The 20,683-nt window shown below is 36.0% G+C and overlaps 1 protein-coding gene across 18 annotated transcripts in view; it reads right to left on the reverse strand.

Moving 5' to 3' along the window:
- DMD (dystrophin) overlaps positions 1-20,683 on the reverse strand; it is a 1,236,775-nt gene that overhangs the window by 235,846 nt on the left and 980,246 nt on the right. For all 18 annotated transcript variants that reach the window (XM_072027522.1, XM_072027514.1, XM_038175527.2 and 15 more), the window contains one exon: positions 11,488-11,677. In XM_072027522.1, coding sequence (XP_071883623.1) covers positions 11,488-11,677 — 190 coding nt within the window. The remainder of the gene's footprint in view (positions 1-11,487; positions 11,678-20,683) is intronic.

Here is a 20,683-nt window from a genome sequence, read left to right on the forward strand (position 1 = left end):
AAAGCAACAATCCCCTCCATAATCCTGCTGGCCACATTATTTCTGATGCATTCCATTGGCCCTCCTGGCCATCTGGGTGTGCTGCTGGCTCATGTTCACCCAGCTGTCAACCAGCACCCCAGATCCTTTTCTTCTGAGCAACTCTTCCCCAAGTGTATACCAATGCATGAAGTTATGTCCCCAGCTGTAGTCATGCAGTTGGACTTGACCCATGGATCTAGTATATCCAAGTCCTGCAGAGTCTTCCTACCCTCAAGCAGATCAGCAGGCCTGCCTAACTTGGTATCATCTATGAACTTACTAAGGGTGCACTCCATCCTCGTATCCAGCTCACTGATAAAACTGTGAAACAAAACTGTCCTCAAAAAACCCCGGGGAACACCACTGGTGACCAGCCACCAACTGGACTGAAGCCTATTCACTGCATCTCTTTGAGCCCAGCCATTCTGCTAGTTCTTCACATAGTGAACTGTGCGAAGTCTGAGTGATCAACAGCCAGTTTCTCCAGAATAGAGAATACTGTGGGAGATGGTGTCAAATTCTTTACTAAAATCCAGGTAAACATCCACAGTCTTTTGCTTATCTACTAAGCTGGTCATTTTGTGTCATACATGTAGAAGGAGCTCAGGTTAGTCAGGCAGGACCTGCCCTTTATAAACCCATTCTGGCTGCTTCTGATCACTCGATTTTGTGATGGCACCCAAGATGTTCTGCTCCATAACCTTCCCTGGGACTGAGGTCAGACTGACAGACCTGTAATTCCTTGGATCCTCCTTCTTGCCCTTTAGAGAATATAACATCTTTTTAAACTCTAGCAAATCAGATGAGTATATTTTATTCTAAATATCAGTAACTCTTTGGTATGAAAAATGCCAACCTCCAGGCGTTGTAAAGATCTTAGAGAAATATTAAAATAACAACAAAATAAAAAAATAACACCCTCTCTCCTTCCCCCCCCCCAAAAAAAAAATATATATATATATAAACAAAACACATTGCTTCCTCTCCCTTTACTCCATCTCACCCCCATGCCTGGTTCAGAGTCTCTGCAGTGAGCTATATACAACAGCTGTTGATGATCTGCAAAATTCCTTTTGAGATCAACAGGACTTGCCTCTCGAGATTAACCTTAGTGTGAGGAATTCACAGTTGCGGAAGTGTAAATACAGCAGAAAGTTTGCTCTAATTTCTAAGAGCAACATGTGGCCTTTCTTCTTTCATGCCTTAACCACAGAGCTGGATTAAAGTGAGTAATGATCCTGTTTTACCTGAGGTGGCACACAGCACTTCACCACCTGGGTGTAAAACCTATAGCTTAGATGCCTAACATGAAACACAAAATAATGAAATAATAGGCTGTCATGCAATAGTTCACATTGCAGAAATAACATTTTTTGCAATAATTTTGAGGCAGGACTAACCTTCCATGTTTTTCCATATAACACAATTAGAAGACAAATTGGCTAATATTGTTTTTTAAAGCCAACCAATTAGCTGGAGTTTAAACATTGTTACATCTCTAACTCTTGAGATATGGAATTACAATACTCTTGTAGTTAAAAAGAAAGATGATCTGTTGAGGTTAATATACTGTTGTGTCTGTAACTGCGGTAATGTAAGTTGGAACAGGTTTATTTTGTAGCTTTGATCTAACAGCTTCCAACAGGTTTTTCAGTTTATGGGAAGAAAGGATTTGCCACTTCATTGAAACACACTTTGATATAAACAGGACAATAAATAAGAGGACAACTGTAAGTTTTCCCAAGCAAAAGACCTTTGAAGTTCAACAATAAAATTTAGTGACTCAATATTTTACTTTCAGCATTTAATCCCCTAAGAAGTGTGCCTTGCTATTTATTTATTTATTTATTTTTATTCACAGTGAAGTGGTTTCAGTATACTGGATAAACAGTCATTAAAATTTAAAATTTTGCCTAGCCCAGCAGCAAGAGGTACATATTAAAATTAAGCGTGTTTAATATTGTAGACTATGTATGGTACTTCTGGACAGGAGATAATTTACACCTTTATTCTGCTTAGTTACTGGTTAGCTCATATTTGCTCCATTGGCAATGCTCGCCTGAAAGTAATATCTGATTCACATAGAAGATATTAAATTTCTGCCATTAAAAAGAAAATAGTCTATTGAGGGTTCAATCAATTATTTCACAACAAATTACCAGTGTAATCTGGCAGAAGATCTTTTTGACTGATACAAATTTGTCAATCAGGCTTCTGTAAGCTATATGGATTTCTAACCTGCAAAAAATATGCAAATCAAGAAAGGTACCAGAAAATAAAAAATGATCATCTTCTGAACTTATAACAGTAGCTTTTTGATGCTCATGGCCTATTTATTTATTTAGTTATTGCATTATCTTTTCAATCTTATAGGCAATAGAAAAGTCATTTATTTTAAATCAAAAGTCCACATGCTTTCACTCACATACCAACACCTCTGGTGACTGTTAGTATATTATACTAAAAACAATTGAAATAACCAGCTAGTAGGAAATATGTGTCTTTGTCTGCTATAGCAGTTCATACAAACTGCCATTCTGTTTTAGATGTCCTAATCTAGTCAACTGAACATATCTGCAAATTTTCTGAGGTAAGAATAGAGAATTAAGATTCAGACCTCTCCTGCTTATGGCCTCTCCAATCACTATTCTTATTCAGCAGAGTTATTCCACACAAAAGAACTCGTGCAAAGACCCTACTGTATTATTGCAGTCACTTCAATTCAACTTCAAGTTGCAAAGGGCCCTAAGCTAGGGTATGTAAATCACAGATCATCCAGAAGGGTAGGTAACCTATTAAATCAGACTCTGAGAATAATTTGGCGTAAATACCCTTAATAACATATTGTAACCCTAAAAAGAATCCTCTCTGCCTCAATGACCAAAATATCTAATCAAAAAAGTGACAAGAGACAGTAAATGTATCGAGAGAGAAAAAAAGAAGATTAAGACAAGTCTAAAAGTGGGTATCATGTCCTTTTTGCACACCCCAAATCAGAGAGATCTGCCCTTTGGCAGATGGACTATCAGGTAAACTTACTGCCCACTATGTTTCCCTTCTTTACCATTTCCTGAGGTCTGCTTAGCCTCACCATTCAAGCACCCAGAAAAATCATTTCCCTGGGCTTAGTTACTTACTGCTATCAAAACCACTTGGATAAAATGCTGTAGCAACAGCAATTAGATTCCAGCACTCAGGTTGAGGTTTTTGTCTCCTTCTTACCCTGCTCTTCTCACCTGTCCTCAGAAGCAGCAGCAGTCAGCAATACAGCAGAGTCTCACAAAAGACTGACACACAGATATCTGACTGATTATTGGAGCCACAGAGTAGTTTCATAGCTGTGCCCATTCACGGGTCCTGACAGCTACATGAGCTGAAGCAGTGAAAACTTCTTCCTGGAACAGTGAGAAACCCAATGCTTGGAGCACTATTTTGTGAAGGAAATTTCCTCCATAAAGGAGCTGAAACACTTTGCCAAAGTGAAGAAATACTCAGTTTCATGGAAATTTTCTAAGGAAAAGTAACATATGAGGAGAATTAAGAATAGGTCTTATTTTTCTCCTTTTGTTACTTCACTACATCACATTATGCAAATAAATTTCTTAGGGCCATCCTTCTGGTGTGCTCAATAAACTTTTAAAGAGAAAAACATAAGTCAACTGAGTGAGCATATATTATGCTTTTTAACATATTTGACAAATGTGATTTTTCTTCTAACTTGACTATGAGAATACATGTAAATGAGAAATTAAAGGACAAAAATTCGTTATTCTTTTTTATAAACACCCACTTTATATGTAAGATTTCTGACAATTGAGAGTTAATTATTTTCCCTGGCAATAAGTTTTAAGAATATTTACATCTCGCTCTAGTAACTAAGTACTAAATCACTTAAAGGAAGCATAATCTTATTTTCTAAAAGAAAAATAACACTGATTATGGTTTTGTTCTAAATTTAGGGAAGTTCAGAGAAGAACTGAAGAGTGCCAGAAGCAGAATACATATGTTGCTCTATCCACTCCTAGATTCAGCATCAATCCATTTACTGGTTTTATAATTCAGATTACCCAAACTAAAACAGTTACAGTGTCTGAAAAAAGTAGCAACATCTACATTGTTTTCTTGCTGATTTCCTGACCACTTTAATATCCAGTTCAGATGAACAGCTGGGACACTGCCTTCACCATTGAGAATCATCAGCTAAAACTCTCTGTGAATATATTCAGCGCCATGAAGTAACTTTACTCTACACAGCTGCACCATTTTATAGCTTTTCTCTTTCTGCGTAATGTCCCCCCCTCTCCCTGAAACTTCCTGTTCCCCTTTCTAACATATCAAGGCACATCATGATACAGAAACAACACTGAAATTGCCATTGCTGTTTGAATCAAGCAAAATCAGTCTCAAAAGATAGCAAGAATACCATTATATCGAAATTATAAGATGCTGCTTGACCACACGCTCTGGTGTTAAGCAGTCTTTTTAATAAAACTTACTTCTTAGAGAAGGAAAAAGAAATCATAAAGCAGCAAACCCAATTCAGATGATAAACTGTAGCAATATAAAACCAATATAACTAAACATTTTCAGAACTGATTTGAAGAATTATTTTCAGAAAGCATTCTAAAGGGTTACCGATTTGTGCATCTTTCAGGACTTAAAGCTTCAAACATAAATACACGTTTATACCTGTGCACAAGGGATATCATTGATTTCACCAATTTTATCTATTTTTATGTGATTATATATTACATATTCTTTGAACCAACAATGTCCTTATCTACAATGCTTTCCACAGTGGCATATTAATCATAACGTAGTTGAGAGGCATTAAGCTATACTGGCTATTTATGCCACTGGAGTATTGCATCTTGGTTCATAAAATAAAAATAGAAAACACACCAGAAAACCTGATTGAACGTAGATAAAATCTTTGTCTTGTTCTTCAGAGGCATATTTGTACACACTACACATTGATAGGTTGTCAGATTTACCAGAAGCTCCCTTACCATATTGTGAACCGCTCCTTTCCCATCCACCCAATTAATTCAATTACAAATAGAGGTATCAACACAAAACACTTATTTTTATTATTATTTTTTTTTTTAACCAGAATATGTGAATATATGGTCTTAGTAGCAAACTAGGAGCTTAGTATTAGGACCTAATTAGAAGTACTGTATGTAGACTGGAGGCAGTCTCAGCCCAGGACTATGCTAGCATTTCTTACTCTGCTTTCCTGGAAGCATCAATCAGATAACACACTACACAAAGGTAAATCCAATTCAAAAAAGTATTAGTTCAGGCAAAACTCATCTTTCATATCTCAATGATGACTCCTGAGGAAATTGTTATTTTAGGTGTAAGAGTAATGGATTAAGAGAAAAAACCTTGAAGGCCAAAGGTTGTGGGGTTAGATAAGGAAAAAATACTGAATTTTAATTTATGCTAAAAATACTTGTACTACTTTCAACATTTATGCCTAGCTTTCACCTTTCAGTCTCCCCAGTTTCTAGCAATCAGTCACTTAAAAATGTGTAATTATTTTTATTCTCTGAGGTAACTTCTCCGTCACTTGATCTTTTTCTTTTTTCTGTTTGGTTTTCCTCCTACTTACTTAGACATGTGACTCAGGAGCTCCTGGAAGGATCTTTATGAAGTTTTCTCAAGAAATAGCAAGGATTTCAGTTTCTTATTACTAAACCATGTTAATGCTTTACCATTTGTAGATTTAAATAATAATAATAAAACATAGTCTACAGAATGATTGACTGTGTGTCCAGAGATTATGTGATCAGACTACAAATCACAAAAATGGTCAAGGCAGGAAGAGACCTCTAGTGATCATCTGACCCAATCTCACTGGAGCAGGTTGCTCCAACCATGTCCAGCTGGGTTTTGTAGATCTCCAAGAATGGAGATTCCACAATTCATTTGGATATCGTGTTTCACTATATGACTACACTCAGCATGTTTTGTTTTTCCTTATGGAATCTCCCATGTTTCCGTTTGCACCCATTGCCCTTTGTCCTGTCTCCGGACACCCTTGAGAAGAGCCTAGCTCCTTCTTCTTCCCCCCACCATAAGTGCCATAGCCACTAAGCATTAACTGACCATAAGGTAAGTACTAGAAAATTAATTATTATTGAATAATTATTAGTGACCTCCACTGAACTGAGCAAGAGTGTTACAGATACTCTTCTCTATTTTCAGATTCATCATCCAATTAATATATCAGCTCATAAAATTAAGTGTGCTGGGCAATTATATGTAAATTAAGTTTGAAATCAAATTGGAAAATTTATTCTCTCAAAGAACCTGTGTTGCTCAGTAACTGAGAAGAGTCAGGAATATGTATCTGTCTCAGCTTCCTACTGTTGCAAAAACAGCCTGGATACCTTAAAAATAGCTGAACACTTCTGAAGTATTGATGGGAATAGAAGAAACAAGAACACCTTGAGTGCAGTTCATGTACCTTGGTTTAGGTAGTGCGAGAAGATATGGGTACTGCCCATATTAAACATTCCTAGACATAACTTAAGACACTGCATATTTTTCTTATTATTAACACCCAAATTACTGAATCTAAATGAAACCTACCTAGATCATAGGTTAAGTAAGCATGAAGTTAGTAAAAAAAAAAAAAATGCTACACTTTCCAAGCCAAAATTATTAATGTAGCTTCATTTATATTCTGCTGTCATACTTCTAGTCTCTATTGGTCAACACTGTAGGTTATTTCAGATACATTTGGTAATCTGTGAAAGCACTCTAGCTACTCTTTGAATAGGTTTCACATGCAGTATTCTTTGTCAAACTTCAGTGATAAAATATTTGAGTAAATACATCTACAGACTTAATATACAATCACTGCGTTCTTAAAATAATGGCGTAAATCCACACTAATTTCAAATTTATACCCAATATTATTTAAGCTGTATAAAATGTCACATATGATTATTACTGGAAAGGCAAACCAGACGAGTAATTAACACAGTTGAGAGTTCATATCTCTAGAAGTAAGAAAACACAAAATAAAATTCATTTCCCATATGTTTCTGCATCAAATCAGGCTTCATGGGAACACATGATGTATTTAAATTAGACAATGAAAATCACCACAATTATGCAAGTCTTAGAAGTAACTGGCTTGTACCCTTGAAAATTCTGCAGAAAGTCTTCTAGAAGTGTGAATCACCTCAAACATTACGTTATTGTCAGTTCAGACAAATGATGCATACAAATACATGCTTATATAAACAAGCTCCATATTTATAGTGCAACCATTTAATATAATTACATCATCAGGTAATTAGAATGTGCAGTTAAGTTTCACCTTCTCCCTCTGCTAATGAATGAATTTCTAAGTATCAGGAAAAGATTTATCTTTATTAGTGACATTTGATCCAATTGTTTCTGAACATGCAAAGAAAAAAGAAGCACCTCAAAAATGTGAGGACTGAACTAAGAAGTTTATTTTTTTCATTGTCTGGTGACATAATTCTTCACCAAAACATTGCTTTATAACTATTGCCTAGAAGTAGTAGGTTAAAACAGAATTGTAACATTTCAGCACTCATAATGGCTTTTTTTTTTCACATTATATGAGTTCATGCAACTTCATAAAGAACAAGATAGAAACTGCAGATCTAATTCCATATATCATATTTGTGATTCTGTGATTCTGTGATATTTAAGCGTAAATTCTGGAAACTCCATAAGCCTAATTTTTCAAACTTTATTTCAAAAGACTTGGGAGACAGTAATCTTTAAACAGAACTTACCTTTCTGTTTTACTTCCTAAGATCTAGATCCAGCCTTACATGAGAAAAAAAAATAAAAATCTGATTTCATATGGAAAACAAACTGTTAATTGGAAAAACGTATCTGTAGCTGAAAGCAGTTATAGTCTTTCCTGTGCTGGGGCAGGGCTTGAGGAAGACACCTCCTGGGAAGCTGTTTAGATACAGATATAGGTATCTCTTTATAGGTATCATGCTTCCAAAGCCATTAGTTAGGATGCCAAAAATTCTTCCTTACATAATTCTTCTGCAATGACCATCATGCTATTATCTCTGCTACTTTGGACAAAGTTCTTTTTTTCTAATTACTTATTTCTTCTCTAATATAAATGATGTTCCAGGTTTCCTGGTTCTCCTTTTGATTGAACAAGTTACCAAGTATTTACAATGTGACTAATGATATGGACCACTGTGTTATGATTATTGCCAATATTGTTTTTCCTAATGAATCACATTAATTTACTCATTATCACAGCTGAGCATTCTCAGATTATTGCATATATTTACTTTTTTTTTTATGTCATTCAGTTGTGTTTTTTTTTTTTTTTTTTTTTTTTTTTTTTTAATTAAAAGTTTTACATAAGAAACATAGCATATTTGACTTTTCTAACTGTAGAACAGTTCATGAACATGGATGTAGCTTTTTAGTGACAGTCAGCCTTGGTGCCAGAGACAGATCAGGGACACATTTAACTTGCTAGCATATTTGTAGCCATAATACCTACTAATATATTCATACTTTGTTTCCAACTTTTATTGCTATTGTCCAATCATTTTGTATGACACTCATCATCAGGAAAAAAAAAAAAAAAAAGAAAAAAAAACTTCCTAATAAAGGAGCTAAAGTTTATGGAAGTTTGTATTTTCTTCTGCACATATGTCCCCCTCCAGTAATGTTGAATTGCTACAAAAGCATCATTTATCATTTGAGAACAATGCCAAGTCTCCAGACAAAGCTGCAGTCACCACATAATGTTCATACATTGTATTACTGGGTAAACAAACACACTACACATTTCACATCATTTACACTTTCCTGCACTTAAAGCATTTGCTGTTATTGAAGTCCCTATTCTAGAAAAAAAAAAAAAAAAAGATAAAAGATGATGCTATGATGCTCTGATCACTAAGAACACACACTAGTGAAAAGATGCATCCTATTAAATTACTTGTAGTTAATCACTATGTTTCAAATAAGTGATACTTCAATGAAAGGGAAGAAGATGCAAATCTTCAATGGACACTTTACTGTAGCTCTTCAAAAAATACAGGAAAAAATTGTCTTTCCCAATAATGATTTCTAAACAAAGCAGTATTCAGCAGTATTCTGTTTACTTAAACTGAACTCTCCTTATTTCCTTTTTGCCTCTTCGGAAAAAAAAAAAAGAGGAACTTTCCTGCTACTTGAGAAAGGGGGGGGGCTGAGGGGGGTGGAAGGGGAGGATAGGAGGGAAGAGAACAACTCTTCCAGCTTTTAGACAGATAGCAATCAGACTCCATTCAGGAGAAGGACATTGAAAATCCACTTCTGCTTGTGAATTATAAGATTTCTTCTGGAGGCTTAAAAATGGCATAAAGAGGGTGACAGAAACAGCAATAGGCAGATAGCTCATGAAGACAAGCAAGTCTATTCACACACAGGCAGATCATCACGCACATGCAAATAAGAAACAAATAAAAATTTAAAAAAAAAATCCACTATCAAAATATTTGGTTCTATAATCACCAAAAGTCCATAATTTTTGTGCTACTGCTGGACAGGTATGTGTAAATCTTCTGGAAGCAAAAGACTGCAAAACTGCTGTTTTTGTTGCCTCAGCATACCAATGTTTCTTTTAAAATATAAGAATAATATTTCTTGTACCACTAAGATTAGTGAATAGAATGATGTTTGCTCTTTGCAAATGAAATTGCAAGTATGGGTTAGTTTTTACCCTTCCTACCTAAAATGATATTTATGTACCAAAATCCTGGTAAGAATAATTTAAAATTTAATCTCACATCTCAATTTAAGTGCATAAAAAATCTTTAGACAAAAAAAGGTTTACAGTTCAAAACAATTGTTTACATGGTGGATTTTTAAGTACTTGACTATTTATTTATGGGGAAAAGGACTTGTCTCCATTTTTTTTTTTTGTTTGTCTACAGTTGTGAATGGTTCTAATGTGGAAATTGAAAAACAAAACAAAACAAAGATACTAGTTGGAAAGATAGGTACTAGTTGGAAAGGTCTGCAAAGCTCCATTACATTTAAGAAAGATGCTTTTGACCTAATTTTTTAAGAATCTCTAATTTGACAGATAACTCATTTTTCACTGATCACATTAAAAAAAAAAAATCACAAACCTTCTGCAAATATCTGATAATTCAATTGTTTAAATGCTAGTACCAACAAACAACCTAAGCTACAGAATATTAAAAAAAATGGCCAGTACTGAAGATTAACTGTTCAGCAGACAACTATCTTCTGCACAAATCTGCTCTCCAGGTTCACACCAACAGAAGTCAGAAATACACAGAGACTTACGGTGTATTAGCATAAAATGCAATTAGTGTAAAGAAATCTCACTATTAAAAATGTGATTCAGATTTTGCTTCTCTTCAATGCCACAACTTTTAGATTTTAGACTCCACCATAATGGAATTTAACAGCAGTTCAGTAATATAATCAGAACTATAGATTAATACAGTAGTGAAAAAAAAAATAGTAGTATTCTATCCAGTGTACATACTCCACATTATCACTTACAAGTATAATTTTTTTAATAATGTTTTTCAGAAATAAAGAATAGAGCCTTCAGTGACAGGAATTTCCAGTTTTGATTTCAATGTCAACATAAAAATCATCTACTGTCAAGGAGTTCTGTATGAAAGGGTCCTGCCTTCCAACCATCCAGCCAACCTCATATTTAAGATATCTAAGAACTCACCACACAGACATACACTTCATAATAATGAAGACAATACAAAGAAAGTATAACAATATATTTTAATAGTACCATCTCAACTGATTATTTCTTCTCCAGATTCTCCAGAACACCAAATGCAAACATTCTCTCTCTCTTTAAAGATTTTTGGTTTTCAGAGGAATCAACTGTCTGAAAACTGTCCAGCCATTTGCTATGAATTTTTTAATCATTATTTCTTTTTATTATTGTCAACAAGCTGTTGCAATAATCAGCCAAATACCAGATTAACATTTTTCACATATTTGAAAGTAATAGAGGAAAACTAATTCAGTTAAGCTACAGAGAATAAACCAGACACAATTTATATAACCTCTCTAAATATCAGAACTGAATAATAAACGCTCATCTCTGTCAAGTGCTCAATTCAAGACTGTAACTTGGCAGAGTAACTCATTTTTATGTGATAAAAAACAACAAAAACAATGCTAAAAGCCCATTTCAGCAAAGTTTCCTTTCTGTTCATTTTTAAAGCTGTTTCAAATGTAATATATACTGAAAAATGTCAGATGGAATCATAGTGTAACTCACCTTAGCTCTCTACAACAATTGCCACAGCAACACTTAAGGGTTAGTAGCAGAATCAGTTCTTTTCCAAAACAATTTCAGTTTTGTTGAGTAGCTGCATACTGGGGAGACAGAGGGGAAATACCACTTTGGATAACTGACATGCCTCTGAACAGAAGCACTTGACTTACCTGCCACTGTTTCATGAGCTCCCAAACTGTTTTGGCATCCTCTAGTATCTTTTCTTTGTGTGTAGCATCCTGCAGGACATTAGCAGTTGTTTCAGCTTCTGTAAGCCAAGCAAGGAACTTTTCGAGATCCAGGTAGAATACCTGCAACATCCGTAGGGCTGATTCCAATGCAGCTTCACGCTCACTAACCCTGTGCAAGTACAAAGAGTCAAATGCAGCACTCACAGGAATAAAACAAATCTCAATCATTAAATCACAATATAACAAAGACACTCCATGTATTTTTCACATACCAATCAAGGCAAGAATTTGCAGATAGCTTAGCTACAATGATACAACTTGTATTGTATGTTTGGCAGGTGGGGTTCTTTTTTAGATTAAAAAAAAAAAAAAAAAAGTCCTTTCTCCTGAGAAGAGAAACTAAAAATCAAGGAAAAAAAATCAATAGCTGCTTCATTGTTTGAAACAACTATACCTGAAAAATACATGATAAAAAAAAAAATCAGAAATAATTCCCTACTGTTTTTATCAAAGATTGTTTAGTTATTTGTCATTAAGAGTACTGTGGGAAAATCTGTTTATTTATAGAAAGTAGAAAATAGGTCCTGGACCCTAATCAGTATTACGAATTTAATTGTTAGTTTTGATGATTTGAAGACTGTTGAAACTGCACTGAAAATGAGCTACCGTTTTTTTATTAAAAAAAAAAAAAAATCATAGAATGGTTTAGGTTGGAAGGGACCTTACAGATCATCTAGTTCCAACCCCAACAAATATGAATGAGATATAAATTACATCTCTATCAATTATGTGATAAAAGACAGTTTTTAAGTACAAAGACTATATAACTATATTATCCTTGGGGAAGAGCTAAATCATAAACTGGGAAAGAACCTTGAAGGCCCAAGCAATCCTGGTGCTGAAAAAAAAAACTTGAAGTGTATTTGAGTTGTATCAGCATTCACGTGCAGTGCAGGTGTTATATATGTACTCACCAAATTTTTACATTAAACTTGAGCTAAATATGGATTTAGAGAAGTGAACAGGTAAGTATGACATAGTGTTCATTACCACAGATTTATCAAGGCTACTTAGCTGTTGTATTACATGCATATTGTATGATGAATGACTGAATTTTGAAGCTCAGAAAATACCTAGTAAAGTTATCTAATAATTTACATTACTTCAAGTGGAATGAACACACCAACACTTACTCTACAAACATATGGTGATCTGGCTATTTGCACATATAATCATAGAATCATACAATGGTTTGACTTGGAAGGGACCTTAAAGATCATCTAATTCCAACTCCCCTGCCATGGGCAGGAACATCTTCCAACAAAACAGGTTGCTCAAAGCCCATCTAACCTAGCCTGAAAGACTCCCAGGAATGGGGCTACCACAACTTCTCCCTCATCCTGCTGGCCACACTTCTTTTGATGCCGCCCAAGATATAGTTGGCTTTCTGGGCTGCAAGCGCAAAATGTCAGCTCATGTTGAGCTTCTCATCAGCCAACACTCCAGATCCTTCTCCTACTTTCAGTCCATTTTCTGCCCAGCCTGTAGTTGTGTTTGGGATTGCCCCAAGCCAGATGCAGGACCTCGTACTTGCTCTTGTTGAACCTCATGATATTCACATGGGCCCACCTCTCAAGCCTGTCCAAGTCCCTCTGGATGGCATCCCTTCCCTCCACTGTGTCAGTCTTACCACACAGTTCGGTGTCATCTGCAGACTTGCTGAAGGTTCACTCAATCCCACTGTAGATGCCCCTAACAAAGATGCAAAACAATGCCAGTTCCAATACTGACCCCCGATGAACACCAGTGATTACTGATTTCCAGTTGGACACTGATCCATTGACTGCAACTCTTTGAGTGCAACAATCCAGCCAATTCCTTACTCGCTGAGTGATCCATTCATCAAATCCATGTCTCTCTGTTTTCAAGACAAGGATATCACGTGGGACAGCAGTGTAAAATGCTTTGCACAAGGCCAGGTAGATGATATCAGTTGCTCTTCCCCTAACTACCAATGCCATAACCCTGTTGTAGAAAGCCACCAGGTTTGTCAGGCATGATCTGCCCTAAGTGAAGCCATGTTGGCTGTCACCAATCATTTCCTTATTTTCCATGTGCCTTAGCATAGTTTCCAGGAGGAAACCTCCATGATCTTGCCGGGCACAGCGGTGAGACTGACTGGCCTGTATTCTTCCCTGGGTCTCCTCTTTTTCCCCCCTCCCTTTTTCCCTTTTTTAAAAATGGGGGTTATTTTTCCCCTCTTCCAGGCAGGGGGAAATTCACCAAATTGACATCACTTCTCAAATATTATGGTTAGTGGCTTAGCAACTACATCTGCCAGGTTCCTCAGGACCCATGGATTTGTGTACGTTTAAGTTCCTTAGCTGGTCTCAAACCTGATCTCCTCCACTGGGTGGTTCATCATCCTCCCAGTCCCTGCTTTTGCCTTCTGGGGCTAGGGCTATGTGGCTAGATAGATCTACCACGTAGTTTTCTAGTTAGACAGAGACTAAGATACTGGAGTTTATCAGATATAAAATTTCTAATTTATCATAATGGTAATTGATCATAACTTTATCAGATGAGGCCAAGAAATTTCTAAGTGCTAATCTCTGTTTCAAATCTTGTTTGCTGTCCTAAGAGGTTGTACCCCCTGAGAAGTAATGATATCATCCTAAAGCCTAATGTATTAGCTGATGTAATAAAATAAACAAACAAAAACGACACAAAATTTACCCCATGTTACTAAGAGCATGTTTTTCTGACAAGCATATATGTGAGTTGCAACAGAAGATGGTAGGAACAGAAAAATTCAGGCAGAGTACAGGAGAGTACAATCGCTTCATTTCATTAAATGAAACAAACCTTCCTAAGGTTTCTCACAACAGCTACCATATTTCTCTTATATTTTTCATCCTTCAGCATCTCACTTTTCCCAAACATCTTATGAGAAAAGTAATTTATTCTTGGATTTATTTTTTTTTTTTTTTTGGTTCAAAAACTGAGAAAGCTATCGAATGTCTCACTTCGAGCTACAAAGTCATCCAGTGATTCTTCAAAACTTGAAACATCTGGACTTTGATCTCAGATTTACCTGTCACCACTCCAAGAACTGTCTACATGAGAAGCGTCTTCCAGCCTGCTACAGAGTCACCTGTATTAGAATGTGTCCCCAAGGGCTGTATGAGAAACACTCAGCTTTAGAATAGTGAAAGTTGTCTCTTTCCCAACTTTATTGTCCATAGACTTAGAGCAGGCTTGTGGTTAGGACACAACTGCAATAAAAAAGTCTACTGTTCTTTTAATTTAGCTAAGAAATAATTTCATAGATATCATAGCTATCTATACTAGCAATATACATTAAATCAGCATAAACAGAAATAAAAAAAATAATAAAAAAAAAAAAACAGAAAATCTTCTACCCAGAAAATGCTGTTTTGAATTATCTTTTTATCATTTTTAGTTCAAAAATTGCATACCATTTATTTTATAGAATTTGGAAATGGAGTACGCATACATAAAGCAAAAATATTTTATCTAGTTCTTCAGAGCACAATTCTATTCTAAGATATGCCTTTTAGTGTTATGCTAACTAAATTTGTAGTGTGCAACATGATTCATAATATCTGTGCCCAAAAGCCTTTGCAGAATTGGGCAAAGCAATTTCTTAACACTCGGTTCTTCAAAATATTAAAGGCATATTTTTGAACTACTATCGACCTGAAATCCTGGAAATACACATCAATTACACAATGGGAAGTTAAAAAAGAAAAAAAAAAAAGCTTAGGTTTATTATTTGTGTATACTGTTAATTTTAAACGTATCCTGAGAAGTAGGATCCAGAGCTACTTTCATCCACAAGTAAGAACACAAACACACATGAAAATTATATGAAAAGGGAGAGCCATTAGAAGCTTTTCTCAAAATCAGAATTTATCTTTTATAGAAAAATCCAGACTACATGAAAAATATTACATAGTATTTTATTGATATGGGTAAAGAAAAAGGTTTTCATTAGCAAGAATCTTTTGGCACTTCTATTCTATGATGCACAGAAATCTACTAATACACCTAACAGAAAATAACTAGTACTTTGCATTTTAAATTTTGCAACGTCTAGCATGCAACAAACATTTAACTACATTGACAACCCTACAGCATATAAACTTCACTCTACTTGTCTTTCTAATTACTTCAAAATTATGAGGTTAGAATATAGAAAAGGTCTGAAAATGAGGAGTAAAGCTGAATATCAAATCCAGAATGTGATGATTTGCACAAAATTATAGTGAGACAAAAATCGTAGAATCATAAAGGTTGGAAAAGACCTCCAAAATCATCTGGTCCAAGCATCCCCCTACTACCAATGTCACCCACTAAACCATGTCTCTAAGTACCACATCCAGCCTTTCCTTAAACACTCCCAGGGATTGTGACTCCACCATCTCCCTGGGCAACCTGTTCCAATACATATATTGAACAAGAAATTACTGCACGGAAACAAAACACAAATGTTTTCTTTTTAGCCTGTATCATCAAGGCATGTTTAATTTCATAGTGAGTGCAAGCTGTATGAAAAGAACATAGAATCACAGAATCATCTGAAGTAAGCATGAAAAATTTTTCACTGTAAATGAAACCCTGCATAGTATGAACACTACAAAATGCTGCTGAAATACTGCAAAATAATCATAATAATGATTTTTAACCAAATGAACCTTCCTTTCTCTGTTTTACATAAAAATATCAAATTCCTGGAAGAAATGCTGAAGGTGGGATTCATCTTATTTGCATCTAGACACTCAAAAGATAAGCAACTACATTCCCTCTGCAAAACAGAAGGAACTTCTGGAATTTAATTAAGCCTCCTCCCCATCTGGCTGTAAAGATCTGTTGAACTAGATTCAAAGTCAATTTTCGTTCTCTTGACTGGTAGGGTTCTAGTAGGTTACAAGACTAAATTACTTTAGTGGTCTAAATTTTATACAATGTGTATGTTACGTTTGTATGTAAATTTACACATTTGTATGTGAGATGATCCCCAACCTAGCCTAGGGACCAATTTTCAGGAACTAGTGACATCAGTGGCAGAGGACTGAGCAACTCTGGTTGTCATATGAGTTTCTTTACAGGACAGAAATTATGGTGCTCTTGTAAGAATGTGTTAGCTGAAGGCTTCAAGTCGAGTGGAAGATGAAGACATGTCAGAGGAAGTGAGTCACACAAAAAGTGCATAAGCATGAACATTTATATTCACAGAAAGAGGTTAACAAGGGTTTAGAAAAAAATACCAGCCTCTACTGCAAGATACTGGTGTGATTCTGAGAACTTTTAAAGCACATACTTTGAAACATATCTGTTTACAAATGCCTGTGAAGATAAACAGGTAAAACTGAAGTTATCTGAAGTCTGTGTGATCTTTAAGTTTGTAAGCAAGTACTTTCAACTACAGTCAGCACTGTGATATACTGTGATATACTTACAAACAAATATACACAGCAAAATAAAAAAAATAAAAACTGAACCCCTTGTTATGAAATCTGAAAAGAGGAAAAAGTGCTGAGGTATGGGAATTATGGTGCCGTTTAAATATACCAGAAGAGTTCTTCATTCAACAGTTCTAAATGCCATAAAACATGGGGAATTTTGGACAAAGCTCCCATGACTGTGGATATTCAAGATATTTCTTCAGCTGTAGTATTTGCTACATAACTTGGAAATAATCACTCACACTTTTGGGGTATCTGTTTGTCTATTTAAAGTTGTAACACTTATCCACATTTCAAGACACATTGCAAGTGTCAGCACTTAATATTTTGTAATGCTTAGATGAAAGAAATCATAGTAAGTACAGAGCATTATACCATTGTACACTACACTATGTAGTGATACAGAAATATTTTGAAGAAGAGTGAGCACAGAAAATATTTTTAATGGACTAACAGAAAAGTAATGTTCCACATGGTGATAAAATGGAGAAATACAGCATAACTCAGCCTTCAATAGATTGCTAAATCACACTTCCACCTGTAGGCTGTGGTGATTTACTCTTGTCACATAGAGATGTAAAATAAAATAACCTGAACTATTGGCTGGAAAAGCATAAATAAAAGGCTTACAGTTCTACAAAGAGGCACATGAAGTGTAGAAGTATTTTCTCCTTTTTGACATTACTATTCTACACAATTAAATAAAAAATGTGTTACTTGAATTTTCCTTTTCCTAGGCCAACTATCATGAGACAATTTGAACTACATGCATCTTCCTACTAAGGCTGGAAGTAGTTTACACTTTTTCATGAGATCATATCACTTCTGCTGGTGTAACAAAGGAACAAATGCAAAGCTTTATGGGAACATTTAATTTTTATTACTAAATGGATTTAAGCTCTTACTTGTAACACTTCTTTAACTGCCTTAATTTGGACTGATAAAGAAGTTATCACAAAGAGGCAGGATAACTTAGTCTCCGGTAGAATGGAAACAGGAAGAGGTATCACACACGAAGAGAACATGAATAATAGTTTTCCATTCAAAAATTTAACATGGAATTCTAAAACAGACCTTTTTATTAAAATAAAATAAAAAAAAAAAAACTCCTGACATTTTTTGAAATGGAAATTCAAAACAAACCATATAAATTTATTTTAGGATTGCTGCTTAGAGGAATTTTCTTCCAGAATCTAGGGATTTATATTCTATAGTGCCAACTAATGCTATTACATGTTAATAGGTGATTAATTTGCAAATTAACTTTGGAATGGCTGATAACCATCAAGCACAGAAAGCTATGCTGAGACAGCATTCTAAGTACTGCTTTAACGCAGTTTTCTGGATCTCAACCAGCTTGCCACCTCATTTAGGGACTCAGAGCATCTTTCCAATAATGCTTTTGCATAAATGTTCCTTTTAGTTCAACCATCGTGACAGATGTTACTGTTTTTCCTTAGGAAAGTTTTTTTTTTTTTTTCCTATAACATGTATGTGGATCTGATAAACTCCCAGCCAGCCCTGAACTTGTGTAGGATTTGCTGCTCACCTGGGTGAATATAAATCTACCATCCCAAGGTACTCAGAGAGCTGCTAATGTCATCAGGAGACCTCTCAATTATTTTACAATGGTCTTGGGAATCTGGAGAGGTCCCAGTGGACTGAAAGCTGCATGGCAAACTTTGTTACAATTTTTAAGAAGGGTATGAAAACAAACCCTTAGTTACAGACTATCAGTCTCACAGAGGTATCTGGTAAAGTTGTGGAGAAGATTATTCTGGGAGTTATTGTAAAACACCTAAAGGACAATGTTGTCATTGGTCATAGCCAGCATGCGTTCATAAGGAGAAGGTCCTGCTAATGAACTTAATTTCATTTTACAACAAGGCTACCCATCTAGTTGACCACAGGAAGCCAGTTAATGTAATCTTTTTGGATTCCAGTAAAGTTTTCAATATTATTTCTCACAGTATCTTTCTGGACAAAATGTTCAGTATACAGCTAGATAAATACATAATACAGTGGGTGAACAATTGGCTGGCAGGTCAGGCTCAAAGAATTGCAGTAATAGCATAGTTGTAGTTAGAGGCTGGTGCCCAGTCACTAGCAGGGTTCCCCAGGGCTCTATTTTTGGGCCAGATCTATTTAATGTTTTCATAAATGACTTGGATGCAGGACTTGAAGGTATACTGAGTATGTTCACAGATGACACTAAACTGGGAGGAGCTGTTGATTCTCTTGAGGGTAGAAAGGCCTTGCAGAGAGATCCTGAAAAATTAGAGGTCTGGGCAATCACTAATAATATGAAGCTTAACAAGAGCAAGTGCCAGATTCTGTACCTGGGAAGTGGCAACCCTGAATAAATGTACAGACAGGGGGATGAGAGGCTAAAGAGCAACTAAGTAGAAAAGAATCTGGGGATTTTGGTCAATGGCTAGTTCAATATGAATCAACAGTGTGCCTTGGCAGCCAGGAGGCTGGCATCTCCCAACCATATCCCGGGATGCATCGAGTAAAGCCTTGCTAACCTGTCAAAGGAAGTGACCGTCCCACTCAGCTCTACGCTGGTACAGCCTCACCTTGAATACCATGTGTGGTCTTTGGTGCTACAAGAGGGCATAAAACTATTAGAGAAGACTCCAAAGGAGGGCTATGTGAAGTGTCTAGAGGTCAAGATGTATTGTGAGTGGCTGAGGTCACTTCACTTGTTCAGCCTGGAGAAGAGGATGCCCCATGGTATCCTGAAGCTCCCTCACAAGGGGAGCAGAGGGACTGATCTCTTCTGTCTGGTGACAGTGACAGAACCTGAGGGAATGGCATGGAGCTGTGACAGAGGATGTTCAGGCTGGATGTTAGGAAAAGGTTCTTCACCAAGAGAATGGAAGGACGCTGGAACAGGCTCCCCAGGAAAGTGGTCATTGCACCAAGCCTGACAGAATTCAAGAATTGCTTGGACAACACTCTCAGATGTCTCCCCAGAGCCTTCTCTTCTTCAGACTGAACAACCCCAACTCCCTCAGCCTGTTTCCATAGAAGAAGTGCTCCAGCCCTTTGATCATTTTTGTGACCCTCCTCTGGACTTGTTCTAATACTACCATGCTGCTTGTGCTGGGGGCCCCAGAACATTGTGGGGAAAATCTCTGAACAAACAAGAAGAAAAAAAAAAAACAAAAAACTTTTGTTGTGGTCCAAGGAGAAAGCTCAGGCACCATTTTTGCTGACTCAGACATTTAGAAAGGATTCCCACCAGTGACAGGGTACTCTTCCTATACACAGTTACTCTCTCTCTCTTTTTCTCTCTCTTTTTTTTACTTTATCAAAAAAAAAAAAAAAAAAAAAAAGTGATCTACCAATCTGCAATGCTGCACTGGTAGTGGCAGCACTACCTGTATGGACTAGGTAATAACAACCAGTACAATTATTTAAAATTTCAGGTATAATTTTGCATACAGAGAGATTAATGGCAACAGCTACTGCAAAATAGGCAGTTCCCTGTTGATTGTCTTTATTTCTAGGGGTTAAAGAAAACAAAACAAACAAACAAAATACAACCTTCCACCCACTTCCAATTTCAGCTCAGACCATCTGTCTTGAAATGGACTCAGTGGTGCTCTTCGCATGACAATCACACAAGGTTCCCTAGATGATAACAATCTCTTAAAATATTAAGATCATAACAGCCTAAA

This window comes from Anas platyrhynchos, chromosome 1, assembly GCF_047663525.1.
Source record: "Anas platyrhynchos isolate ZD024472 breed Pekin duck chromosome 1, IASCAAS_PekinDuck_T2T, whole genome shotgun sequence".
In the NCBI taxonomy this organism is placed as follows: Eukaryota; Metazoa; Chordata; class Aves; order Anseriformes; family Anatidae; genus Anas; species Anas platyrhynchos.